This window comes from Terrapene carolina, unplaced genomic scaffold (genome assembly GCF_002925995.2).
Source record: "Terrapene carolina triunguis isolate 2854851 unplaced genomic scaffold, T_m_triunguis-2.0 Scaffold88, whole genome shotgun sequence".
Lineage (NCBI taxonomy): Eukaryota > Metazoa > Chordata > Testudines > Emydidae > Terrapene > Terrapene triunguis.
In genome coordinates this window covers 5,632,212-5,660,211 of record NW_020664439.1, presented here as the reverse complement: position 1 = coordinate 5,660,211, position 28,000 = coordinate 5,632,212, and the positions used below count along the sequence as shown (strand labels likewise).

At 44.8% G+C, this 28,000-nt stretch overlaps 1 protein-coding gene across 3 annotated transcripts in view; it reads right to left on the bottom strand.

Moving 5' to 3' along the window:
* Positions 1 to 28,000, bottom strand: part of ANKMY1 (ankyrin repeat and MYND domain containing 1) — a 54,215-nt gene that overhangs the window by 12,128 nt on the left and 14,087 nt on the right. Inside the window, exons 4-13 of one of the 3 annotated variants that reach the window (XM_029911136.1) lie at positions 27,323 to 27,487; positions 25,944 to 26,320; positions 24,254 to 24,425; positions 21,619 to 21,759; positions 17,627 to 17,779; positions 13,261 to 13,368; positions 10,361 to 10,492; positions 8,748 to 8,861; positions 7,043 to 7,208; positions 5,963 to 6,047 (exon numbers count right to left, since the gene is read on the bottom strand). In XM_029911136.1, the coding sequence (XP_029766996.1) occupies positions 5,963 to 6,047; positions 7,043 to 7,208; positions 8,748 to 8,861; positions 10,361 to 10,492; positions 13,261 to 13,368; positions 17,627 to 17,779; positions 21,619 to 21,759; positions 24,254 to 24,425; positions 25,944 to 26,320; positions 27,323 to 27,487 (1,613 nt within the window). Of the gene's footprint in view, positions 1 to 5,962; positions 6,048 to 7,042; positions 7,209 to 8,747; positions 8,862 to 8,979; positions 9,200 to 10,360; positions 10,493 to 13,260; positions 13,369 to 17,626; positions 17,780 to 21,618; positions 21,760 to 24,253; positions 24,426 to 25,943; positions 26,321 to 27,322; positions 27,488 to 28,000 lie in introns of those variants that run through there. The other 2 variants (XM_029911135.1, XM_029911137.1) reach the window with 2 other exon arrangements.

Genomic DNA, 28,000 nt, shown 5'->3' with positions numbered 1-28,000 from the left:
GGATCAGGCCCCACCTTGCCTGTTGATGTAGAACAGCGGTTCTCAAACTTTTGTACAGGTGATCCCTTTTACATAGCAAGACTCTGAGTGTGACCCCCCCTTATAAATTAAAAACACTTTTTTGTATATTTAACACCATTATAAATGCTGGAGGCAAAGCGGGGTGGAGGCTGACAGCTCGCGACCCCCCCATGTAATAACCTTGTGACCCCCTGAGGGGTCCCGACCCCCAGTTTAAGAATCCCGGTGTAGAACATCGAGGCCGTGTTGTCCAAAAGGACCATGACCACCCCGCCCTCCAGGTGCGAGCGGAAGGCCATGCACACCAGCTGTACCGCCCTGACCTCCTTGACATTTATGTGGAGGGTCAGATCCCGAGCCGACCACAGACCTTGGGTCTGAACGTTCCCCACATGGGCCCCCGATCCCAGATCCGATGCGTCGGACACCAGCTCCGGTGACGGGTCCCTGCCCCTGAACGGGACCCCTTGGAGCATGTTTCTCGGGGAGGACCACCACCATAGGGAGGCAATCACTGGTTCGGGTACCGTGAGGACTTTATCCATCCTGTCCCTGGCCTGGGAGAACTCTGAGGCCAACCCGAGTCTGGCATGATGGACCAAATACGTGCACGCCGAGATATGACCCAAGACCTGGAGGCACGCTCTGGCTGTTGTCACCGGAAACCTTGTGACCGTGTCGATGAGCCCCTTCAGGGTCTCGAACCCTGTCCGGTGGGAGGGACGCTCTGGCCGACGAGGCGTCCAGGACCGCCCCGATATACTCTATGCGTTGAACCGGGAGTAACATGGATTTGGTGTTGTTTACCAATAGGCCCAAAGTGGTGCACGTGGACCGAAGGAGCGCCACGTGATCCTGCACCTGCGACCAGGAGCTACCCTTGACAAACCAGTCGTCCAGATAGGGGAAGATCTGGATCCCCGGCGCCTGAGGTAGACCACTACAACTGACTTACATTTCATTAATACCCTGGGGGCAGTGGACAGGCCAAATGGTAGCGTTCCTGCCCCACCACAAAACGGAGAAAGCGTCTGTGCCCCTCGAATATACGAATGTGGAAGTACGCGTCCTGCAGATCAAGAGCGGCGTACCAGTCCCCGGGATCCAGGGAGGGGATGATGGAGGCCAGGGAGACCATGCGGAACTTGTGCTTCACCATGTACTGGTTCAGGCCTCGCAGGTCCAAGATGGGCCTGAGCCCCCCTTTGGCCTTCGGGATAAGGAAATAGCGGGAGTAGTATCCCTTGCCTTTGAACTCCCCGGGTACCGCTTCCACTGCTCCTAGGCCCAGGAGCTGCCCCACCTCCTGCTCAATCAGAGCCTTGTGCGAGTGGTCCCCCAGGAGGGATGGGGACTGGGAGTGGTTGGGCGGGGAGGAAGTAAACTGGAGGGTGTAGCCCCAGGAGATGGTGTTGAGGACCCATTGGTCCAAGGTCTGCCGTGACCACTCCAGGAGGAAAGCACACAACCGATTGGAGAAGGGAAGCTTTATTGAGGGTGGATCCCTGATGAGAACTGGCAGGGTGCCCCCGGGCATCCCGTCAAAACCGCCTTTTCCCCGCCTGCTTGCCCTTCGAGGACCCAGGTTGGGGGGCAGGCCGAGACTGCCTCTGTGGGCGCCTCTTATAGTCCTGCGACTTCTTATAAGAGGCCTCGTATTTTGGGTGAGTGGCCGGAGCAGGAGTCTGCTGCGGCTTGAACTTAGGTTTAGCCTGAGCCGGAACATAGAGACCCAGAGTCTGGAGAGTCGTGCGGGAGTCTTTCAGGCCATGCAGCTTTGTATCCGTTTGTTCCACAAACAGAGCTTTGCCGTCAAAGGGGAGGTCCTGCAGGGAGGTCTGCGCCTCGCTGGACAGCCCAGAGAGCAGGAGCCATGACGCCCTTCTTATGGACACCCCGGAGGCCATGGACTGTGCGGCCGTGTCCACTGCATCTGAAGCTGCCTGCAGGGTTGCTGTGGCAGCCGCTGTATCCTCCTCCACCAGTGCTTTGAACTCCTTCCTGTCACGCTCATGGAGGGAGTCCTCGAACTTGGGCAGGGAGCCCCCCAGATTGAACTCATACCGGCCCAGGAGAGCCTGAGGTTCGACACCCGTATCTGGAAGCTCGAGGACGAATAAAGATTCCTTCCAAAAGGGTTCAGCCTCCGTGAATCTTTATTTTTCGGGGTAAGGCCGGGCCCTGCCGCTTCCTGTGGTTGACCGACTCAACCACCAGGGAGTTAGGAGCAGGATGGGTGTATAAGTACTCGTGTCCCTTGGCGGGTACAAAATACTTGCATTCCGCTCTCTTAGAGATGGGGGCCAATGAGGCCGGTGTTTGCCACAGGGAATTTGAAATTTTTGCCACCCTTCATGGAGAGGACAGCACATTAAACAGGAAGTCCGAGGGCTCCTCCATCTCCTCTGCTTGGAGGTGGAGGCTTGATGCCACCCTTTTTAAGAGTTCTTTGTGGGCTCTAAAGTCCTCCTGCGGGACGGAGGGAGGCGGGGCCGTAATTGCCTCATCCAGGGAGGGCGAGAAGGCCGGCGTGGTACTTTGAGTGTCCACCGGCACCAGCGGGTCCACCACCACAAGGATGTACGTCCCACTGACTCCTTCCTCGGAGGTCTGGAGAGGGAGGCCGATGGTCCTTCTGATGCTCCAGCCACCAAGTAAGCCCCCACCGGGGGCTTCGTCGGGGGCCATGGTGCCCGGTGCCACTGTACCTGCTGTGGCACCGGCAGAGCTGGTTGTTCAGCTTGGTTGGCCTGGCCCATCGATGGACGACTATGAAGGGAGGCCGGGCTGACATATGACCTGCCGCTGTCCCGGACCGGGAGGAGCGGCGGTGCTGGGAGCGATGCCGACCATGGGACCGTGATCCCAACGTGGAGGACCAGTACCGTCGGTAACAGCTGCTCTGTGATTGGCTCCGACAGGAAGACCCGCGACGGCGGGACGATGGCAATCGACACCCGGGGTTGCGGAGGCAGTGCCATGGCAGGGTCCTGGAGCAGGATGCCAAACGGGAACGACGTTGACGACCATGCCGTGACCGGCTGCGATAACCCCTCCGAGACAAGGACCTTTGGCGACGTCTGCCTCGGTCCCGTCAGTGCTCACTCCTCGAGGCGGAGCGGTGTCGAGAGTCTCAGTCGGATGGAACCCAACCAGACAGTCTGGTGGGCGTCGAGGGCAATCCACGTGGATTTTGCCCTGAACGGTCGCTGGGCAGCGAACGGCGTCGGGAACGTTCCCTCAACCGAGATCAGTACCGAGCCAGGGGCGACTGCGGAGATCCCAGCAGTGGCTTGCCTCTGGAGCGCGGGGCCGACATTGGCGGTGCTCCTGGTACCGTCATGGACATAACATCCTGGGCCGCCTGCAGGGCCTTCGGCGTGGAGGGCATCTGGACATCCGGGGAGGCCTGCTCCGAATGGACCGGGCTACTCCATTTGACTTGAGTCAGAGGCCTAGAGGCCAGTGAGGATCGAGGACTTTCCAACATGGGTCTAGCTTCTGTCCTGGGTTTACTCCGGAGCCATGGCGAAGAAGGCCTCTTTCTAGCCTTCTTGGCGTGCCCCATGGATGGGGAACGGTGCCAACTGGAGCCAGGTGCTCGGTGCCAACTCGGAGCAGTGCGCTGGAGCCAGGGTCAGCACCAACTCCATCAGAATAGCCTGGAGGCTAATGTCCCTTTCTCTCTTGGTCCGAGGCTTAAACGACTTGCAAATCTTGTAGCGATCACTGAGATGGGTTTCCCCCAAACAGTGCAGACAGTCCGCGTGCGGATCATTCAGTGGCACAGATCACCTACAAGTGTCGCACACCTTAAAACCCAGGGCGCGAGGCATGCCCCAGCCCGGGCGCTCTAACTAAACTAAACTAAACTAACTAACTACAGGTACCATACACTGAACGAACAAGCAGTTTTGGGGACGAACTATAGCAAAGCTGGAGCAGAGCAGTTCCGAAGCACTTCACTGGCAGCAAGAAGGAACTGAGGGTGGGGGGAGTTCACAGCGCCCCTTATACCGCGCCATGGAAGCACCACTCCAGGGGTCGCTGGGGCGCTCCCCTACAGGTACTGCTAGGGGGAAAACTTCCGGCACTGGTGCATGTGGTGAGCACACATACCTATTGTGGAATACACATGAGCAATCACTCGAAGAAGAACAGCTCAAGATATGGCTTACAGGCTAGCTAGTGTAGGTATTCATTGTACATGGTAAAGCACCACAAGGATTAATATAATTTTTAAGTATTTCAGTGCCTCTTAGCTTTTCATTAACTGTTTTTAAGGCAATTCTGGATGCAATGGGATCATCCAATATCTTTGGCATTGAGGGCTTTGATTTTTATAGCATTTCTGGCAGTGTATCATGGACTCTATTAGTGTCTTGCTTCAGTCTCTTCAGTGTCAGCATCATTAATACAATCAATACTGTTAACAAAATGGCACAGCTGGAGAAAAAAGATCTAAGCAAGCCCCTGAAGTATTATTATGACTATTCCCAGCCAGCATCCATTCTGTAATCTTGGGAATCAAGGGAAACTTGGAAATATAATAAAGTCATATATTCTGGAATAAGCAATGAATAATTTTGGCTTCCATTTTCCATCCCACCTGGGCTCCAACTAATTCTTCCCATTCTCTTCTAACAAACATAGTTCCATTTATCATTTCCTGGGAAGTGTGCAGGTTTATCTCCATTGTTGTTGTAACCCACACATCTCCTGGGTGTGGTTTTCTGCCCCATCTAGTGGCACTGAGACGAGAGAGTGAGTGTCCGCTCTATAGCCTTAGCTAATAGGCATATTGCGGTGGAGGTTCATGCACTAAGCTCCAGAGGTCCCAGGTTCAGTCTCACCTGCTGACTACCAGAGTGGTCGGTGTTACATTAACATCACTTGACCAAAAGCTTTTCTGCAACAGTTAGGTAACAACACAAAACCCAAAGTCAGAACTGCTAGGTAAGGGAAACATTGAATCCTTTATTGATCACAGGCCTAGATTATATCTATTAATGTGTTTAATGACCCTAAAATAAAAGTATTAAAAATTGTAAATGCTGGTAGATTTACATTTGTAAATTCCTAAACTACTTCTATTTCCTTCTCATCTCACATTAGGGATTACAATTCCTAAATAAGTATGGGTCCAATATTAGCCACATAAATTATGTACCTATCTGGTTTAAAAATCTAGCCCTGTATCTTCAGTTCAGTTTGGAAGAAATATTGGGGCAGGGCATCGGAGATTAGGGTTAGGGCTTCAGAATTTTATGTATTTTGCTTTACCAACATGCAGGGTACTATCCGGGACAGTACACTATTTTCCTGATACCAATGTATAGTAACTGGTGGCACTGGCTTTTTTAAAATTTAACCACTGTACATAATGGTGCACACATATTATGGAACTGAAGTAGTGACTTCCTCGCTAAGGCCCTGATCCTGCAATGTGAAACTTAGGGGGAAACCCCTGTACAGATGAAGTCCTCAATGAGGCTCTGAGTGGGCAAGAGGATCTGCCCGTGCAGATCAGATTGGAAGGTTGGGCATAAGAGTTTTGACTCAATTCTAGACTTTGTAAAAAGATCTCTGTAGATGGCTGCATCATATGCTTTGTGCTGGGCCACAGGAGAATTTGTCTGGGAAGCCTGAGCTTAGACTGGCTTCTTCTGAATTACTGGGCTCTGAATAGAAATGACCAATTTGTCAAGAACCAGAAAATTGTAACATCTTTGTCCATTCATAGCAGCCACCTTGGCTAACTTCAGAGCAGGAGGGGAAGATAATTTTAGCTGCTGAAAAGTGGATAGATTGAAGAAGTGAGGGGAAAGTCAGAGAGGCCAGAGAAGGGGTACTGGTGACAGTGGTCCAGGTGAGGTAGAGCCATGAAGTGATATATTTGGCTAAGAATTATAAGTGTTTGTGTTCAGCATCTTTATCGTACCTCACTTCCTCCCGTGGTAGCGTTATTGCAGCACGCTTGTCCACACGTTTCCTTCTAGCTGAGGGAGCACGAGGACTTGCATCTACTGTACCAACATGTAAAAGAGAAAATTAGACCTCACAATTAGAGTCTGTGAATAAGCATGCTGGTCACTAGGGTCACTTCCATTAAAACTGCATTCAGCCCGGTGGTGTGGTTATGTCACAAATGTACCCATTGGTCAACATCTGACTCCCTGGCTCATGCTGGTTATTATGGAGGCCAGAACAGTTTCTTCTTGAAATGGAAGTTACAGAAAACACTATCATACAATTTTTAAAAAATCCTAAGTAATGTTCAGTGTCCTACTCCATATTTTGGATATCTCTCATTGTGAGTCCATAAAACATCTTAAAGACTAGGGTCACCTGCTGGGATTTAGTGAAATGAGAACTATGTGACACCCACAGATAAATATATTGTGGATTTTCACTGCTCCCTAAGAACAAGAGCGGGGCTTGTCTCAAATTTTTAAATTAAAATGTTTTAAGATAAGAACTTCAAAGGTTGGCAATATATCCCCAGTCTACATATGGGGAAACTGAGGTACAGAAAGGTTAACAGATGTTCAAGGCCAGAAAGAACCATTATGATTATTATGACCTCCTGCATAACACAAGCCATAGAATTTCAGTTAATGTGAATTGCAGAAGGTAACAATCCCACACTAAAATTCACTTATCACATTTTAGGTAATCTCTAGAGACAGGTTTATCTTATGCTTGAAACACGGGTATCAGGGAAAGATGCAGGTTCTATGCCTGGCACTGCCACAGATTTGAGCAAGACCTTGAGCAAATCACTTAACCCCAGTGTACTTAGATGTGTCCCTAGCTATAAAAGGAGAATGGCATGCACTTACTCTAGAAGGGCAGTGGGATTTTGTAAAGCACCAGGATCCCTGGATGAAAGGCATTATAGAGGAACAAATTCAGCATTAGGGGCTATGGTTTAATCCCACAGCATAGGAACCCACAAGTGTAAATCCCCATACACCATTATACAACATTTACATGGACTGGAGGCTTAGCTTGAACTCACATTTCCTGGATTTCCGAAGTTCTTCTCTATCCCATTCTCTCTCTTTCAAGATAACACACTCACGAAGCCGGTCACTAATGTACTCTAGCAGCTCCCTGCGCGCATTGAAAATCTCCCGTTCTGGCGGCAATAATGCGTGGTATGGAGTATGTGCTATCTTCTTATCCTGCAACACACAATTCATACACAATAAGAGGTAGGGAATAGACATCTAACATGGCAAACATGTGCTTCCATATTATTCTTAGCAGGAAGTAAACCTGACTAGATGAAGGGATGCCCAGCACGGGTGTAATAATGTATAGTACCATATCAGCCCTCCTAAATACTAAGTAGCAGTTTCAACCTATGCCAAGGGACAGAATCCCCTCTCCTCTCCGAACACCTGCCATTTTTACACAACACAGTGGAGCAAGCTGGAACATAACATTTTAAAACAATCACATTTAATATTTTGACCAATTTTTTTAGCTGCTACTCTTTTGATTGGGCAGGACTCCCCCAGAGGAGGAGAGGCAGACCAGTGCTCTGAGGTGGTACAGAAACTCCTCTGTCTTAGGTGCCTGACTGCTGTATTTTTTTCACCAGATTTGGGGTCAGGAAGCAATTTCCCCTGGGTTTTTTGGTTTGTTTGTTTTTTGCCTTCCTCTGCAACATGGGGTATGGATTGTGCACTAGGATCCTGCGGACATGTTTTACCACAACAATTCCCTACCACTGCAGGGGCCCTTTGGTGGCATCTTAATCTGTCCTGATGACTAAAAAGCTTTAGTTTAAATGAAGTCATCAGGCTCAACATAGGTGAAATTTAATGCCCTGTGATATGCAAGAGGTCAGGCTAGATGATCTAATAGTCTCTTCTGGTCTTAAGCGCTATGAAACTATGATGACCCAAGCCAGCAATGTTTCTAAACAGAAATTATCTCAAAGATTTCCAGGAAGCATCAGCAGCTCTTTAAAGCAAATAAGTCCAGAGAAAGCAGAATTTCTGAATCTGGCAAATAATTAAGCACACTTTAGGTTAAGGTTCCTTTCATAGAATCACAGGGTTGGAAGGGACCTCAGGAGGTCATCTAGTCTAACCCCCTGCTCAAAGCAGGACCAATCCCCAACTAAATCCCCAAATCCCTAAATGGCACCCTCAAGGATTGAACTCACAACCCTGGGTTTAGCAGGCCAATAATCAAACCACTGAGCTATCCCTCCCCCCTTTCATAAATTTTAATATATTTTAACAGTTAATCCATTGTGCTAGATTCTTCTAAAGTTCAACCAGTCAATAAGTTGCCTACAGTCATAATTTATAACCATCTATAACACCTTTTACTGATGTGCTTCTCACCATCAATAATATATATTACTCATGTCTGTAACATGCTTATAACATCTATCAATCATTCATTAACTCTTTATAAACCACCTGTAAATGGAATCTTAATATAAAGTGTGACCAAATCATTTCTCTCCCATGGCAGAACTACCAGGGCTTTTTAGACCTCTATCACCCTTATAGGGGTTAAAGTTTAGTGGTGAATGGAATGAGTCTCAAGACAACTGGACAAAAGAGAGTCTGCTGGTGCTTTTAGCATCTACCCCGACAAAGTGACAGGTGCAGAACTAAAAAATCTGCTTGTCTCTATTTGTGGATCTGAAGAACATGATTAATATTAACATTAATTTTAAATTCTAGTGGTCAAAGAGATACCTGAAAGTATTTATAATATGCATAGTCTACTACAGTTCCCACTGCAGTTCTCCTCCCTTGGCTAAGAATAATTGGCATCAACATATCTGCACCCGCCTCAATTAGTTTATCAATCTGGAGAAAGAAAAACAAAATGCAAAACAACAAAATTGAAAAACATTATAAAAGGCAGGACCTTCAACCAAATTGTGACCTCCTGTTATAATTAAACTGAAAGGGCTGATCAGCTTACCCTGGTCTCTACTTGTGCAAATGCAACTCTATAAGAACACAACTGAGTGCATGCTTTCTTCACATAAAGCACTGGGTATGCAGATGAAAGACTCGAATGATGAGTTTTCACATGTCCAGAAAGGTTTTGCATGTGAAAAATTCCAACATCCATGTAGGCAATCATGGCCCTGATTTTCAGGGATATCAGTCTCACCCAATCCCCACTTCTGTTCAGGCATCTATGGAAATACTTTTTCATTCTCATTGTTTATCTGTAATCCTCAATGTTACAATATAATTATTTCGGGCAGAACCCACAGTAAAATATATACATTTCCAGACGTGCTGATCAGGGCTATACCAAGAATATGGCTTGCATTAGTCTCGTATGCAAGGGACTCAGGGGAGCCCACAATTCATCTGCATTTTTATTGCCCACCATATCCTGCTTGTGATATGACAACTAGCGGCTGTAAAAATGATTATGGTGTCAAACAATTATGATTGCAAGAGGGGCAGACATCAGAAAGGTGGAATTCCTGCTAGAGAACAAGGAATAAGAAATACAGTGAATGGTACACAGAATTCTACTTATGTAGTTGCAGATTTTTGTTGAGTTTCAGAAGTGTCAGCGAGGATGAGTCACTTCCCAAACTCTTGTTTTATTTGGTTAGCTTCCCCTTGTTTTCCCCCTCCACCTTAGGAAGCACAAAAAAACAATCATCAAAGAACAAAACTAACCTCCTTCCCTAAGGCCTTGTCTACATTGGGAATTTGCTCCAAGCAGTGATTTGCACCACTTGATTTTACCTCTGCTTGAACTGGCGTAAACTCAACTAGTGCAGATTGTAGCTGTCTTTCCCCAACTCTGGGTTTGCACTGGCTATGATTTTGGCTAGAACTGGGGAAAATCCCTGAGGTAGATAAGGCCTAACACTCTCCTGGACCTTGTCCACACTGAGAAAATCCATCCAGTCAACTAACATGATTTTAGTGACAGTGTTAAACACAATTTTCACCTTAGCGTGACAAGGACAGCTGCATTTAAAAATATGATAGTTACTTGCAGTGAACCCTGGATGTGGGAGGGGACCCAAGGTTAACCACAATCACCTACCGTATTTCAAACATGACTTGCCCCTCTATACAGTAGGCAAGTTACTCCATGCTAGTTAAAACATGTTAACATGTTTTCCAACACAGTTCATTTTCCCAGCACAGAATCAGATACAGAAAAAAAAGGAATTGGCAATTGAATCACTGAGTTACTAAGAAAAAAAACCTGCATCACTGAAGGTTACTAGGAGAGACAACTGAATCACACAGAAGAACCAAAATTCAAAACACCTGCTGAAAAAGTTAATTGGAAAACTAAAGTCAAAAACAACATGTTTTCTTACCAATAAAATCCTGTTTGCTATGGTCCTCTTCTGTTCATATGTAGTGTTGACAGCAGCACAAAGGGCACTACCTATACCGTTGCTTAATGGAAGATTGGGGTCAGCGCCATACGCTAAGAGTTCCGTCACTGCCTGCAAACAGGCATAGATAAATATGAGAAATCAATGAATGATGATGTAATCTTAGACAGTTTTACAGCAGGACTATGAGATCCAAAATGTACAATAGCTGTGTCGATACTTTACAGTGTTTAAAATAATATACCTGGAATGCACACTAGTATTTTTCAGTAACCTAAAGGCATAAAGTAATAACATCTAAATATTGGTCTATTAGAATAATTTTTGCACTTTCTTTGTATTGCATTTTTAGCACGATAAAAATCATAGATCCATACTGAACAGCCATGTGTCAACTGCTTCATCGTGTAGTGTTAAAAAAGTCATCTGCTGTTATGCTTTTCTAAAATGCAAAGCCTGTGCACTACCAGAAAAACAGAACGACACAGGCTGTACATTTGTGGCCTGTTGTGCCATTACTGCACCAGACAGATTCATAAAACTCCACGACTTAGATTTCAGATGTTTCAAACATGAGACTGAATTCTGTTATTTTCACCCAAACAGTAGCCGTTATTAGCCCAGAACAGAAGCTCTTCCTAAGCCAAAGGAGTCTAACAGGCCCCTTCTATTCAACTATTTTCTCTTTAGTGATCAGTGCAAGACTCCCACAAACCCATTCTCTGACAATCAAAGGTGTCTTGAGAAAAGCCTGGGTCAGACTCTCTGTCCATGGGCTTTGGTACACTGCATGGACTGAGAGACCAGGGATACTATACCTTGAGCTGAATGAGGCCAGTTAATCAAGCATGATTTCATGTTATCTATCACTTAGCACCTCCCTCTCTGTCTTCTAAGTGGTTATAAATACTGCTTTATCAATTGGCCTAGCAGTGTATTGTAATTAAACTTGTTGCTCCATAATTCCCTGGATCACCTGATTTCTTTTTATTTAAAGAGGGGAATTATGATAGATAATAAATAAAATAATAATATAAAATAATAATAAATGGTTCTTTGTGTCCACAAGGAGCTTCATCAATGTCAATGGGGCTCCATGCAAGCACAGGAATCTGTTCACCCAAAGCCAACTGCATGACTGGGGCCTAGGTTAGTTCTTTTCTAAACTTCTGGGATCTCAGCTGTTCTCATTGGATTCTCAAACAAACATACAGCTCCTTCATAAATCAGTGTCTCCAATACTACTTTCCCTCCCTGAGAACTCAACTACATTGTACAGAGTAGTACTGCATTTGGATTTACATTTACTAGGCTAACAAGTAATGAAAAACACTGCCCACATGCAATGTGGGTGAGTGAATACTGCTATTATTAATGTATTCAGCACTGTAGATTAACCGGTTGTAAAGCACTGTGCACAATGTGCCAAAAAACTGGAGTCCAGATCCAAGAGCTATCTAGGTCATTACATGATCCTTACCACCACAGCATCATAGCTGACAATCTAGCACCAAGTGGACTCAGTACAATATTAGCCAAGACAATAATTACAGTATAAACAAGTGCTATATAGACAATATGTGGCCATTCTACTTGGAAATAGCTAAAGGATGCTAATAAAGTCAAATACTTTTCAGTAGTTTCCTTTGCATTGCTTTGTGCATTTAATTAAAAAAAAATTCAAGCCAGGCAAAGCAATCTTCTTCAGATGAGAATTTCCTACATTGTGCTTCAGGACTTACTTTAGCCCTTCTTATATTAAGAAAATCAAGAGATCTCTATAAGACAGTAAAACCCAAATTCATTCCTTTCGTGAAGTTATTCAAAACTTTATATTAAAATCTAAAAACCTTCCCTTTTCGTTTTATTGCAACTAACAGTTTCTTTTATTAAGCAAGAAAATAAGGAGAAACAACCCCATCAGTGTACACCTCCTGGAGCAACTGTGGAATTTTTTAAGTATTGCCCTATTGTCTTTATTAAACGCAAAATTAATACATGTGCACTTTAAGGAGAGCAGATTTTAGTAGTACTAGTGCGATACTTACAAAATCACAATTAGACCTCCAGTGAATCTGCTAGACTGAATTCTGAAGGCACAAAAGTCCCACAGCATGGGCAATTATAATTGAATGTGTATTCTTACGATCCCAGATTCAAACACACAGATGAGGATGAGGGGGAGGATCCAGGTCAAGAGGAATCATCTTCTATACAGTGGCTGAAATGTTCTCTCTTAAGCAGTTCTTAAAAGTGCTTATTTCCAAGGCAATTAATGCCTGGATAGTGCATCTATATGGAAATTTTATAAAGGGCATGCTCAGTACAACATTTTCAGATGTTAGTAGTTTTGATCATTTCAAACCAAACTGTTTTAAATAGGAACTACATTACTGGATCAGACCAGTGAGCCATCTATTCCAATGTCAAGTCTCTGATAGTGGCAGCATTGGATGCGTCAGAAGGTACAAGTAGTAACTTGGTGGACAGTTACAGAATGTCTGTAGAGGAAGATTCTTCCTAATCCCATCAGTTAGTGCTTGACTTAAACCCAAAAGTATGATGGTTTATGTTCTTTGTAATATTTTCAGGGTATCCTACAGTGTAAGTGGATGTTCTCAAGATCCATATAGATGGATATTCCTTTTTGAATCCTGCTAACCTCTTAGCCACCAATCCATAAAGAGAAATCCCCATTTAATACAGTGGAAAACTCAGGTTATGTCCATAGGTTTGAAAGAAAAGTAAATTTAGATACTTTCATTGGAAATAAACATGGGTCACTCCAACACACAAGCCATCTTGGCTCCTACCAGGGAAGGAACCAAAGTAAAAATTAATCAAGTAAATAAAGAAAAAAGGAATTAGATGATGCTCACCAAGTCATTCCCACTGGCAATTGCCAGGGAAAGGGGTGAATGGCCACTCCACGAGGTGTTAGGATTTGCCTTATGAGTTAAGAGGAGGTGGACAACATCCCTGACATGCTGGGTAGGGGGGAAAAGGTAGAATTAGATCATAAAAAAGAAAATCAAGACATTAAGCTTATGAAAAACAACAGCATTAAACACCTGCTATAAACACATACAAGTATTACTGTCAGGGTATACCCCCCCAAATCTGAACTCTGGGGTATAGATGTGGGGGCCCACATGAAAGACCCTCTTAGCTTATCTTCTACCAGTTTAGGTTAAAACTCTTCCAAGGTACAGTTTTCTGCCTTGGACAGATATCGCTGCCACCACCAAGTGATTTTCACAAATATTCAGGGAAGGGTCACTTGGAATCCCTATCCCCTCAAAATATCCCCCCAAGCCTCTTCACCTCCTTTCCTGGGGAGGCTTGAAAATAAAATACCAACCAGTTGCCTTAGCAATGTGAGCACAGACCAACCCCTTGTCTAAGGACTTTGGAATCAAAGGATTCTTTTAAAAAAGGTCAACTTTATTAGAAAAGAAAGAAACATCTGAAAACTCAGGCTTTAGGGATTCAACACCAAAAATAACTTTCTTGGGGTTCAGCTTAAAGGTTACAAGCAAAACAAAAGTACCTGGGGTTAGCACAGAGTAATCCACACACCAAAACAACCAAAAAGGTTCCTAATCACATCTGTCTTAACTTTTCCTGTGCTACTTACATATCTGGGGTTCCAAATGAGGAGCTTCTAGGTATGATGCTGATGATTTCCCATACCTGGCTTAAAGCTTACAGCTTGTTGCTGCCTTCCCCTCTCTCCAAACCGCAAGACAAAGAAACGCCCCCCCCCACCCACACCCACACAGCAGTTTTTCCAATTTGAAAGGGTACAGCCTCCCTATTGGTTCCCTGGTCAGGTGCCAACTCAGGTTAAGCTTCTCTTAACCCTTTACAGTTAAGGCAATTAGGGTACAGCTGCTAAGGAGGATTCTATAGCTACTGGCTGGCTGGGTGTCCATAAAAGGGAGCTACCCCCCTCATTTATCACAATTACATAGAAAAAAACATTGAAAAAAGAACATTATTAAGGTTGCTTCTTTAACCCTCAAAAGTTGGGAATTGCCAAAATTAAGGTTGTGTGTGCAACCTTAACTGGGCCCCCTTGTGCATACACATTAAAATTCAGTCTTTATTTATATGATCATATGCTATTTTTATCATAGGATCCCAGCCTCATTCAGTGCACATGATGGACACGTGGTAGAGATGAATTAGGGTTATGTAGTGAAGGAGACTGTTGTCTGTAAGACCCCTGCCTCTTTTGTTGCAGAAATTGGAAGATGTGTAGTGAAGGAGGCAGAGGATTGCAAGAAGAGAGAGGAGGGTCTCAAAATTAAGGCAGCTGAATGCTGCCCTGGAGAACTGGATTCTACCCCTGTCTCTGCCACAAGGTTCCTATGTGATGCTGGGCAAGTGATGTAACCCTAACTTTTCACAGGTGGTCACTAAGTGAGTATTCTTCATTTTCCGGGTGCCTGACTTGAGAGCGTGGGGTCTATTTGCAGAAGTGCTGAGCACTCAAAGCTGCAAATGGAAGTCAACAAATGGAGCTGTCCTTTCCACATAGGGAGTGCTGTATAAACCTAAGTGCTCTGAGAAATCAGGTTCTAGTCATCTCAAATTGGGCACCCAAAATTAATGGATACTTTTGACTTTAATCTCTCTGGTGCCTCAGTTCCCCATTTCTAAAATGGGGATAATACCCCTTATCTCACAGGGGTGTTGTGAAACTAACTTCATTAATGTTTGTGAAGCACTCAAATATTATAGTGATAAGTGCCACAGAAAATCCCATGAGGAAATTAATACTTCAGTCATCACGGCGGGGTTTGAAGACTGTACACTAAGTAAGGCCTGGAGCCATAGACCGAATGAGGAGAAAAAGTACTGAATAGCAACTCGCTAAGTAAATATTGTCCATTCTGTACACTCAATGAAGGAGGGGTCCTGTGGAAAAAACAGAATGTGATCGTGTAACTAAAGACTGGTTGCACAGGCAACCTTAATTCTGGCATTTCCTAACTTTTGAGTGCTTGAGAATGCAACATTAATAATGGCATTTTAATTATCTTCTGTGTGTGTAATTCCCTAGCTTTTTAATAAAGCACAATGGTAACAGAAATTCTGTCCTGTGCCTGCAGAGGGACCCCCACATGCATCATCAGCAGAGTTGGAGCCGTTAGATGCACCACACAGACCACTGCCACTTGAGCTAATGGAGTAACTACTGATAGCAGCAGGAAATTGTAATCCTCTATGTGGACCAGCACTACACGAGCATGGGACACTTTACAAGTGGGTTTCCTAAACATTTGGTGAGGTTCAGGGATCTTGGTTCCATCCCGGGCTCCAGAAGGGAGTGTGCTCTCTAGTGAGCATAGGCCCTTCTGCCCATTCCCACCAAGCATGACCCTTTCTGCCCCATCCCCTCCAACCTGTCCCCGTCCTGTCTCTTTGCCCTAGTATTCTCATTCCAGTCCCAGACTCCTTCCCCAGCAAGTCTTAGTCTCACCGTTCTGATCTCCCTGACCCAGTCTTCCCTTCATTCCTTGCACAGCATTCTCAGTTCTTCCCTCAATCCCCAAGCGCCTCATTTCACCTGTCTCTCCCCACTCCCCCGGTCTCTAGGCACTCCCAGTCAAATTTCTAAGCATGGGATTGCTAGAGCTTTTCAAAGAAAAACATCGCCAGAATTTTTTAACATGGGCAAAACCCACTTATTTTTCCCTAGCCTCATTCTCAGAAAAACATGAACCATTTTGGCTGAAATAGTCACTCAGCATGGAAAATTTCAGCATAAATAGTTAAAGTATGGCAAAGTTATGAGCATCTTAAGACAGGGTCTTATGATGGGAAATGTTGGGCAACCTTAGTAAAAGGCAGTGCTGCCAGCCCCACCTGCAAAATAGATACACAAGCACACACATATACACGAAAAAACCTAACAGCCCCCAATTTCAATCACATTTTCCAGAATAGTTCCCCACGTAGCCAAGAATTTGTAACCTATACCAAGGAATCTTGTGCTACGATATAAATCCTTGAATGCAGGAGTTGACAGTGTAAATGCAAAAGGGAGCTCTACAATAGAGGTTAGTTATACAAGAATGGTAACTTTTAAATACTCAAAAGCTTCAAAACAACTTTAGGAAAAAAACAGATTGAAATTCCTGGAAACTAAGATCTACAGTAATTAAAATTCTTAATTATGTATGATTTTGAGAGGATTGAGAGGTAAGGTTAGCTTATTGACTTTTTATTTGTATGTAAAAGCAACCATAAAAAACCTGCCAGGTAAGAAATGCATGTCAGCAAAGCAATCAGCTCCTGAAAGGACACAATGTATTGAACGTAACGCATCCTGGCATAGTAAATGGGACTTTTTCACATTTGCTAAATTGCATAGGGCTAGTCATCAAATGTAATTAAGAGGAAGATAATAGAAACCTTATACCATTTCTACTTAGAGTCTGCTTTAAGGCAAGGCATTAAAAAGAGGTCAAAAGTCAAAGAATGAAGCTACGTGAAAGAATCCCAATATGTAGAACCACAAGATCAAAGCAGCAGGACAGAATATCAGAGGAAGAAAACGGGATATAGTAAGTGACAATGGCTTGATTTTTGGGGAAGGCAGGGTTGAGGGGGGGCGTTAATTAAAAACTTGTTTACTGTATTGGAGCTCTGATAAATTTTAGTGCTAGACAGACCAAAAAAATAAACCAAGCAGAGTTTAAAAGACCCTCAGTCAATCTACCAGGCTAAACACTGCCATTGATTCAAGTCACGTCTACAAGCACCTCACACAAAACAAGTATTAAAATAACGTCTCTCCCTCAAAGTGTTCACAATGCGGAATTTGGCTATGACAGAAGGAAAAGAACAAACAAAAAGGGGCTGGGTCAGGAAGGGCAGTTCTATAAACCACATGGTACAGTAGTTCAGTTAGAGCACGTATGCATCATAATAGAGGGGTTTCAACTTACTCGTTTAGTTCATTTCTTGTTGGGCCACCAGAGCAGCTGGTAGTTGGCCACCCATAGCTAAAATCCCCAGAGCAGCCGAGATCACACAAACTAACGGATCAGACCCTTCCCATAAAAGAGATGAGAGTTTTATTTCTTACTCAGAAGCCACATGAAATCAGATCCTACGGAGGATTCCCCAGGAGGGTACGATATGTCATTTGAGGATTGGGAATTATGTGTATTCTACAGGAGCAAAACCACAACCTAGAGGAGGGACATTCCTACAGTTCCATTGTGCTCCTACCTTGGGGTTATCCTCTCTCTCACAGGCAATATGCAAAGGAGTCCTCCCACCTTCCTCTGGGGCAATACCAGAAGATGAGTAGTATTCGCTAGGAGGTCCAGTTTCATTATTAAGTTTCATGGCAATAATAACTGGTGATTCGGCAGGCTCATTCTGAATGTAAAGGTCAGAAGAAACAGATACACACACTTTCAGTACTGCTTAGAGATAAGCTAATAGAAAATACATTGGTCCAGGAATCCACTGGTCTGGACATTATCTACTAGTCTGGATTTGCTCATTACACCACAGTAGACACAACATAAGCACTCCCCCCATCCTTCCCATTTCCTTCTTTAGATTCAGGCTCCATCTGCTGGACTGCTGTAGCACTGCATCCTGAAAAACATAAAACCCACTGTAGGCCAAGTAGCATTAAGATACCTTTCATTCTAACAGCTACAAACATTGATACACACAGCGGAGAAAACTGACACAAGTAATACAACTGACACTTGTATTACTAACCCTGAGAGCAGAGAATTGAAACTTTAGATAACTCAGGCGTAATCTTTTATGAAAGCCACCTATGAGAAATCAGTGGTCTCTGGCAGACATTTGGAGCACAGCTAAACTGAGATCTACTTCCTAAGTGAATAAATTCTCCCAGTGCTTTTGTACACACTGCTTATGGAAGCTTGAGATTTTAATAGAAGGTTAACTGGTTCCTGACAGTATCCATGTTGCTGGAGACTTAGACTCTACGGTTCCAGGCTATAAAACCAGTGTGTGAAGTTCAGGGTGACTGAAGGGCTCCAGCTGCAGCAGAGTGTTGGAAAAACTGGATGCTTCCAAGGTTTGTAGACTATCATCGCTATGAGCCAAGGGAACTGCAGTCTGGTTAGAATTACAAATGTTCTGTCTAGTCCTATTTCCCTCAAACCATTTTGGCAATTAGAGGAGATGGGGAAATTTTACATGAGTACATCTGCCCACAGGTATAGGTATTTTCTGAGCTCATGGATTCCATTGACAAGAATAAAATAATGGTACCTTCTTGCTTTCAAATCGCAAAAAAAATCTAGATATGTGTCAACCAAGCCACACAACCATGGCCTAGGCATACGTTGCTCTAGTAGACAGGCCCTGCTTCCACAGGAGTGAAGAAATTCTGGTGGCCTTAAGGTACAGAGCTGTGCCCCATGCTCCTACTTGCCGATGTGCATATATCACCACTGTCCATTTGATCTCTCCATGTGGAATATGAAGATGCTGCTGGGAAATGTTTGAAGAAGGACTTCAGTGACAATACCATCAGCTTTGGAGGCACTGTCAGTCCTCAGTTTTTGTCCTCTGGTCGGGAAGAAGAATGGATGGATTTAGAGGTGCTGCATTGCACTGGGTTTGTATGTGTTCAATGCTACCATGAGTAAATACTGCAGACACTTGGAGGCAAGCAGCTGAGTAGAAGGATTAAACCTGTAATTTTAGAAGTGAGAATAATGGGAGTGTTACCAGTTGAGGTATCTTAAAAAAATCAGCTCAGAGATTAATAAATGCAAAGATGATACAAGGCGTTTTTTGTATTTTTGGTTAATTAGAAATCAGGTTAGCACAGGTTACTGGACTATGTAGAAAGGAGTTTCCTTTAAGTAAGTTTTCAGCAGCAAGTCATCCAGGTAACACTGGTGTGAATGTACTCTTTCTTCATCTGGCCTATCAAGATCGTATCGGAGTGGAGAGCAGTATAGGATGATATTCCAAATCACATAGACATGAATGGACAACTGCTTCCTCTTAACTGGACAGGAAAATGGTGGCAACCACATCTCATGGGGAAGGATAAGATTCTTGAAATCTACAAAGAACAATGTGGAATATTTTCTCTTCCAAATCTCCATTCCGTTACAGATATAGACTGAACAAGGATAGAATCTGCCCGTCTTCTATGGACTGTCATCAACCCAAGAAGACACATGGATCAGGTTCCAGAGATGACACTGGGATTATGGCTCCTGTGATACAAGGAATTTATTTCTTTGTTTTTACTATAACTTCAGTAACTGAGAGGCTAGAAGGAAAAGAAGCAAATTCTCTAAGGTGCTCCTTTTAGTCCTATAGTTAGAATGCTCCTGTCTAGATGGATTTCCCAGAGGAGAAGGGGAAATGTTCAGGTTTCTCCTTGCTCTTAAGGATTTCTAAACCAACAAAAATAAACTGTGTTGAGCCTCTGTCCTGCAGAGTTGAAAGAATACTTCCCAACTCCAAAAGAACAAAATAGCCAGACTGACTAACAGCCCTGGCAAGATGGTGGTATGAACTCACAGGCCCGTATCTTCTGTATTGCTCTGTGGAGAACTACCAGTAGGCCCATTAAGGTAGCAGGGGAAATCCGGTCACTGCAAAGCACACAAAGAGGAACCAGAAAGGGGAGAATTTAAGCTTGCTTTGTCTGCATCTCCCAGCTATTGGATGGTCTGCGGGCACACATAGGATGGCAGTAGGGGATAGGCCAGTGGTTCTCAACTGGGATACATATACCCCTGGGGGTACACAGAGGTCTTCCAGGGGCTACATCAACTCATTTAGACATTTGCCTACTCTTACAACAGGCTACATAAAAAGCACAGGCAAAGTCAGTACAAACTAAAATTTCATGCAGACAATGACTTGTTTATACTGCTCTATATACTGAAATGTAAGTACAATATTTATATTCTAATTGATTTATAATTATATGGTAAAAATGGGAAAGTCAGCAATTTTTCAGTAATAGTGTGGCTGTGATACTTCATATTTTTATGTCTGATTTTGTAAGCAAGTAGTTGTTAAGTGAGGTGAAACTTGGGGGTATGCAAGACAAATCAGACTCCTGAAAGGGGTACAGTAGTCTGGAAAGGTTAAGGGCCACTGGGATGGGCCACTCTTCTGCATTGCTGAGAGAAGCCAGTAGAAGGTGTGATAGAATGGCAGGCTGGGGTAGCCTGCACTGACACACCCACATGGTGGCAGTTTGTCCACTGACATAGACAGCTGGCAGTATGAGCAAGTTCACTTGCTGCATTGCTGAGGAAAGCCAGAGCAAGGTGTGCTGAAATATTGGTCTGGGCTAGGCTGCTGGGACGCAAATTCAGAAGGAGTCAAAGGGAATGGATATTCAGCGCATAGGGTGCTCAGGATGACCTAACAGGAAGGTCAATGGATTCCCAATTACTGGAACTTAAATTTATTTAAAGTTGTCAACAATTTGAGAAAGAAACCCCCCCACATACCCTAAAGCACTCTGCTGTGGACAGCTGTACATCTTAAGCGTCGTTTCTGCTAGAAAAGCTTTGCCAGTAAACTTTCCTAGTGCTCATACCAGCAAAAGAGTGCTTCTGCTAGCCTAGCGTATAATGTTTCCCTGAATGAAATAAACTGAACCATCAAAAGCACTTTTTTGCCGATATTAACAAATCCACACTAGGGCTTCCACCTGTATAAAAATGTTGTTCAAAAACAAAATCACACCCCTAACCAACACTGATATACTGGCAAAAGCTTCTAGTATAGCTCTGACCTAATGCTGCTCTGGGGTAAGAGCGCAGTGCTGCAGGGGTCCAGCAGGAGTCTGGATTCAAGAGGAAGGAAGAAACAATTAAGCTGCCTCCATAGTGCTGAAACAAGCAGATTCAGCCCACAAAGATGTTTCTTTCTGAGGAATAGTGATTATAGGCTCAATACTACAGTTGTACTTCACCTACATCTATTCAATTGTATGTAACAGACTTCTAGCCTGTGCCTAACATGCATCAGGATTCTACAATAGTGTCTGGTACCTCAAATCATAAATAAGTGTTGTTGTAACCCTCTATGTATGTCAGTGATATGCCAGGTTTTTTCAGAGGAAGTGCAATTATTCCAACAGTGTACAGAGGTTTCAATCCAACAGGCAGGCAACCAATTCCCTGCTCTGGTCTCCCATAGCCCACACCAAAACAGTTGGAAGAGGATGGAGTAATGATGCAACATACCCAGTCTGGTGCATATACATCATCTTCGTCTCCTGCCCTTGCATCGGGATCTGTAGCTGAATGAAGGATTAATTCCGTTATCTTGACCCCTTCTTCACCAGGAATGGCTACAGCAATATGAAGAGGCATTAAACCTCCCAGCTGAAAAATAAATGTGGCATTAAGACTCTTTTATCTATCACAAGTAACTTCTAAAAACTAAGGTACTGGATATTTTTCCAATATCAACCCTCAGGCCCCATTTATGTTAGCCTAGAAATAGAATTAAAGGATTGTGTTTATGGTCAGTTTAAATGCTATTTGGCTTAATACTCCCCAACGTCCATTTCACCCTAAACCCACTGTGATCACGAATATTCCTGGCATGACAGCCACAGGCAATGCCCAGCCAAAACAGAATATGATACAGCATTAAAACCACTTTTACATCACTAGTTTGCACCAATATAAGATGCAAAAGGGAAGAGAGCCTATTTCTGGCCCCTGACTCATAAGCCAGCACACACTGATGGGTCACATGCATTGTCTTGTGAAACATTGTTTGGAAGTCTGCAGAACAATCCCAGCTTGGTGACAGGTTCCATAAACACAGGAACCTCAACACCTGCTGGTGCTACTGCTGCTGGGACTCTATTCTGAATCATTTAAGTTCTCTTGGACTGAGTCTATAATGGACTTCCAGGAAGCAATGGAGAAAGCCAGGAGAGCCTTCAGGCCCTCTGTCTGACACCTGTGAGTAAATCTCACAGCACAACCAGACAAGACAGGTATGGCTGTTGAATCCTGAGACAGTCTGCTGGGCTGCTGCTTCTCCAGACCCTCAGGGTACTGGTGTCAGGGCAGAGAGGTATCCAAAAACTCCAGCAGGAGCTACAGGGCAGGCTTCAAAACTGGAAATAATCATACTGACGTCCTATGTAAAGTGCTTTGCAACCTACAAAAGAAAAGCACTACATAAAAGAGTTAGCTATTATTACACTATTATCCACAGACTCCAAACAAAATAAGATGGAGCTTTAAAACGGAAGTGCTGACAGCTAATGCACTAGGAGGCAAAACAGGACACTCCGTAATGAAGTGTATATTTGAGGTGAAATGAGATAATGATGTCCAGGTAGAGCCTGTCAAGCTAAAAAGCCAGGGGAACTTCTTCACTGACTACAGTAAGAAAGTGATAGGAAGATGGAATATAAAGGGGGCAGCCACATTTCAGTGCAGGAGTTAGCGTAAGATGCCTTCTGCTGAAACAGTTGGTATGTAACTTTGATCCTGGGGAGTTCCCATCAGAGCCATATGCAGGCGCAATCACCAAGTGCAGAGATTTAGCACGAACTGTATTTTTAGAGAACAGACTATGAATGCATGGCATGCTGACCACTCAAGAGTCATTTCCCAAGTAAAGAGAAATCCTAAAACTGAAAGCAGAATAAATATTGGGAAATAAAGTTGACTTTTGAAATACTCTCAGCTTTAGTACCATGGGTAAGCATTATGTCAGCAGGGAAACATACACATAGAACTAGACTTTCGCTAGAGTAAGGACATTATTTTTAAAAAGCTAAATGATTTTAATAGGATAGTTTCTTTGAATTACTCCTTTGGAATTGCAAAGCTGAATCAGGCAGTCGAACTGTCATTAGAATTATGATACTTTACACGTGGGCATTAAAGCTGTATCACTGATCACTCTAGAACAGAGGTGGGAAAACTACGGCCCGTGGGCCGGATCTGGCCCGTCAGGGCTTTGGATCCGGTCCGCGGGATTGCCGCCCATGGCGCCGTGGGCCCCGCGCCGCTCTCAGAAGTGGCCAGCACCATGTCCCTGCAGCCCCCGGGAGGGGGGGCAGAGGGCTCTGTGCATTGCCCTTGCCTCCAGGCCCCGCCCCCTGCAGCTCCCATTGGTCGGGAACGGGGAACCGCGGCCAATGGGATCTTCGAGGGAGGTACCTGGAGGCGCGGCAAGGGCAGCACACAGAGAGCCCTCCGCCCTCTCCCTCCCCCCCGGGCCACAGCGATTCCTGGAGTGGCACAGGGCCGGGGACAGGGCAGGCACGCAGGGAGCCTGCCCTGGCCCCGGTGCGCACCGATGCCACCCCAGAGCCACTTTAGATAAGCGGCGCCGGGCCGGAGCCTGAACCCCTCCTGCACTCCACCCCACAACTCCCTGCCCTAAGCCCCCTGCCTGCACCGCACACCCTTCCTGCACCTCAACTCCCTGCCCTGAGTCCCCTCATACGCCCTGCACCCCTCCTGCACCCCAACCCCCTGCCCTGAGCTCTCTGCTGCACCCCTGTGCACCCCAACCCCCTGCCCTGAGCCCCCCACCACACCCCACACCCCTGTGCACCCCAACCCCCTGCCCTGAGCCCCCTCCCGCAATCCGCACTCCTCCTGCACCCTGCCCTGAGCCCCCTCCTGCACTCGGCACCCCTCCTGCACCCCAACCCCCTTTCCTGAGCCCCCTCATACACCCCGCACCCCATCCCGCACCCCACACTCCCTCCCACACTCCAACCCCCTGCCCTGGCCCTGCATACAATTTCCCCACCCAGATGTGGCCCTCGGCCCAAAAAGTTTGCACACCCCCGCTCTAGAATATTACATTTGGTTGTTATTAGTAATTATTATCCATTACCCTGGGTGGAAGTCGTATGTCAGTCTTTGCTCCTGCTGCTAATAGTAGTTTCACTGCTTCTACATCTGCAGCTTTAACAGCAAAGAATAGGACATGCAGAGGGATCCGGCAAACATTGGGGTCTGCACCTCTGCGGAGAAGTAGTTTGACCGTGGTCCATCTCTTTCGGTGTCTAAAGTCAATATGGCAAATAACAGAATAAGCTGTCAATAACTCATAAAAAGGGACATATTTGTAAACACTGGCTCTTAAGCTGACTTGGGCTCAGGGGCTGTTTAACTGCAGTGTAGACGTTCGGGCTTGGGCTAGTGCCTGGGTTCTAGGATGCTGTGAGGCGAGTGTGCAAACTGGTACTTGGAACCAGGGAGAGAATGTCTGTACCACTCCTTGTGAGATGTAATGTGCACCACACAATAATCCTATGCCATGCAGAGGGTGTGGAGGTAACATGGCCTATCTTATACCAGCCCCTTTCAGTACTGTTGAATCCCAGGGGGCACAAGCCAGGAGCAGACCCCATACTCAGGAGACCCCAGAAACTACAAATGTATAAGATCCCTGCCTGGGAGTGGACAAGTGAGGTAAGGGAAGGTTACTTGCATCTTCCACACCTTGCACATGTGAGTCATAATCTGGCCTATACGAGTTTGCCCTAAAAAACTGCAGGACTAATTTTTCCCAAACAGCAGATCCCGACCCACCAGTGGGTTGCAGGAAGGGTCTAGATGAGTTGCAGGCCTGGTGCAGAGGGGAGGCCCTGGGATGGGTGAGTGGAGAGGGTCTGAAGACCAAGCCCAGCCCACACTCACCCTGCAGCAGCAGCTCCTTTCCCTCAGGGCTCGGCCCAGCTCCTCATTCTGGGTGTTGTGACCTGGCACCCAGGGTCACAGAGCCACTCACTCAAATTTGGCCTGGCCACCCCCCAGCCCATCATGACAGAGAGGCAGCTGGGCCAAACTTGAGTTGTGCTGCAACCCCAATCCCTTGTTCTCCAACCAAGTGCCTCCCAGGGTCTCCCCTTTGCACGGGGCTAGGAAGAGGGCTGCGGTGCCAGGATGAAGGGTGCTGCTGGAGGTGGTCAGTGCCCCCTCAGCAAGGCGAAGAGAGGAGGTAGTGGAGAAGAAGGATGCTGGCCTGTGATTTTGGGGGATTCCCTCCCCCATGAATTTGGGCCCTACGCACGTATCCAGTTTGTCTGTGTGTTCATCTGGCCCTGGCAACATATCCAGATTTTTTTTTAAATGGGTGCCAGGCTGTGACAGCAATACTCAATATAGCACAAACTAGTTTTGCATAATACAGAAATGTTTTTATGAAGGTAATATAGAATTACTATTACTGTTGCACAGTACAGGTTTTTTAAAATAGTTTATTTTTACACACACACACACACACACACACACAGAGTATATATGTAAAGCTGAGTCACAAAGAGAGACAAAATGGTGGGTTATCTTATTAAAAAGGTTTTAAGTAGTGAAATTCAGGCCTTCTCCCTGTCAGGTAAGGACCCGTGGAATGCCCCTTGATCAGGCATGCCCAGTTGATTTATCCCAAGCAAATGCAGGGTCATTCTTCCCTGCAAACATGTAAAACTACACTTGTTACTTTCTCTGTGAAATAGGGTTCACCAGAGCTTCTCTAACCTTTCCAGAACACAGAGCCAGTGGTTTTTCTTTGTAGCACTTACTCAGATATTGATAACACCATTTTTCTCACGGTGCCTTCAGCCCCACCATATCCATTGACACAGGCATAGAAGGGTTCTCTCAGCAAACACAGGCTGAAGGCATCTGCACTCTGCTGCAAAGCTTCTAGAGAAACCTCGATTCCATAGTTGAAAACAGTACGGTTCGACTCAAAGTTGGTTTCAGTGCTGCAGCCAGTCCTCTTTTCTAAACTTGCACGGTCCATTTCATCCAATGCATTTCTATCATCAGAAACAGATTCTACCTTTTCCCCGGACATAGGAGGTACCACGGCTGACTGACGAACAGGGCCTGTTAAGCATTTCTGTTTTGCTGGTGCCAATGGAAGTGGTGCAGATTCATCTTCCAACTGCTCATCCTTATTTAAAGTTTTAAAAAAATTAAAATGACAAAAATGAAGAAAATATGGAAAATCCTTTCTTCAACAACGAGAATCATCATATCAGCATCAGTGCTGGATGTCATCATTGTGCGTGTATACAATAGTACTGGAATTTGGTATATTACAGCTAAGTTAAGGTAGAACATCATTTTACTCAGTCTTAATCCACCATTCACGGGAAACATTTTGAATAGTGTGTGTGTTTGTTTTTTTAGCCTCCATTGTCAATAAAACCCTCTTAGGAGCTTTCAAATCTCAATTGGTACTCCCTCACTTTATAAAAGCTCCGAAACAGAAGGGGACATTTCTTGATTTTCAATTTGCACATCGGCGTACAAACTAATGAAGACCTAAACCTAACGCTAAAGCTAGAATCTGAAAGAGTTACATTGAAGTTTTCTGGGTTTGTGCTGAGCCCTGAGGGAGAGAGAGACTAGTGTACATTTTTTTCCGTCTCCCTTTCTTGCAGCAGCCAAGAGACTTTTGAAGTTAATGGGAATCAGGTGCTTAATCTGTCTAGGCAATTTTGTAAATTATTATGATTAATTATTTGTATTGCCATAGTGTCTAGGACTCCCACTCATGGGCCACAACCCCCTTGTACTAGGTGCTGTACAAAACACAGAATAAAAGACTGTCCCTGCCCCCACTGAGCTTACAAATCTAAGTCCCACTAGGCACCTATTTATCTGTATCTTAAGGCACCTAAATACCTTGGAAAAACTGGCCCAAAGTCTCTGGTACTAATGTGACACATTGACTCCAGAGTAGCCCTGGAGCCTGATCCTGTGCAGTGCGAGCTATCAATGGAAGTCAAGGGCACTCAGCGACTTGCAGGGTCAAGGGAGGTAACAGCAGTTTGACTTTTCCCAACTGCTGGAACATTCACAGCAAAGTAATTTTAAAAAGCAGACCTGTGGCTCATTTGAGGACACGGTGAATTCTGATTTTACAGTTATAGATTAATAATGTACTGACCTCGTCTTTTTTAAAGTTCCTCTCAGCAACATTAGCCTTAAATGATTCTACTGGGTAATAAAGAATAATGCACATGGATAGGGCTGATAATCCTTCATCACTGCATTTATTCACATCAGCTCCATTATCAAGAAGAAGATTAATGATGTCGTCATGGTAATTCACCTGTGAAGTAAAACATTTGGATGACTGTTTTACGAGTATATGTGTATATATACACAATTTTAGTTTTCCATGTGGGATTAACTGAAATCACAATTGGGTTTAAAGTTAAAACAAAAAGACAGTCACTAAAGACAGACTCAAAACACTATTATTGATTTCAGTTGTTTTGTGATTTCACTTTCTCTTCTTTTTATGCCAGTGCTGAATTTTGCCCATAAATTAACAGTGATCTCAAAATGTTTCTACTGCTTCAAGGTATGTCTTATAGTTAATGGGGAAGGCTGGCAGAACCAATAAAAAAAACTTTCAAAAAAGGTAAAACTATTTTAGGTGCACCCAATGTAAGGCAGGTGTATAATTGCATTTCTTCCAGAGCATGGCTTTTAATGGCACAAACCAAGAATTAGATGTTGGGTTAGCGGTGTAGCCACTATCACAGCAGCAGCATCCGGAGATGTCAAATGAATCCATTTACCATTAAGATAATAAAGAGGGCAGTCCATGACTGGATGG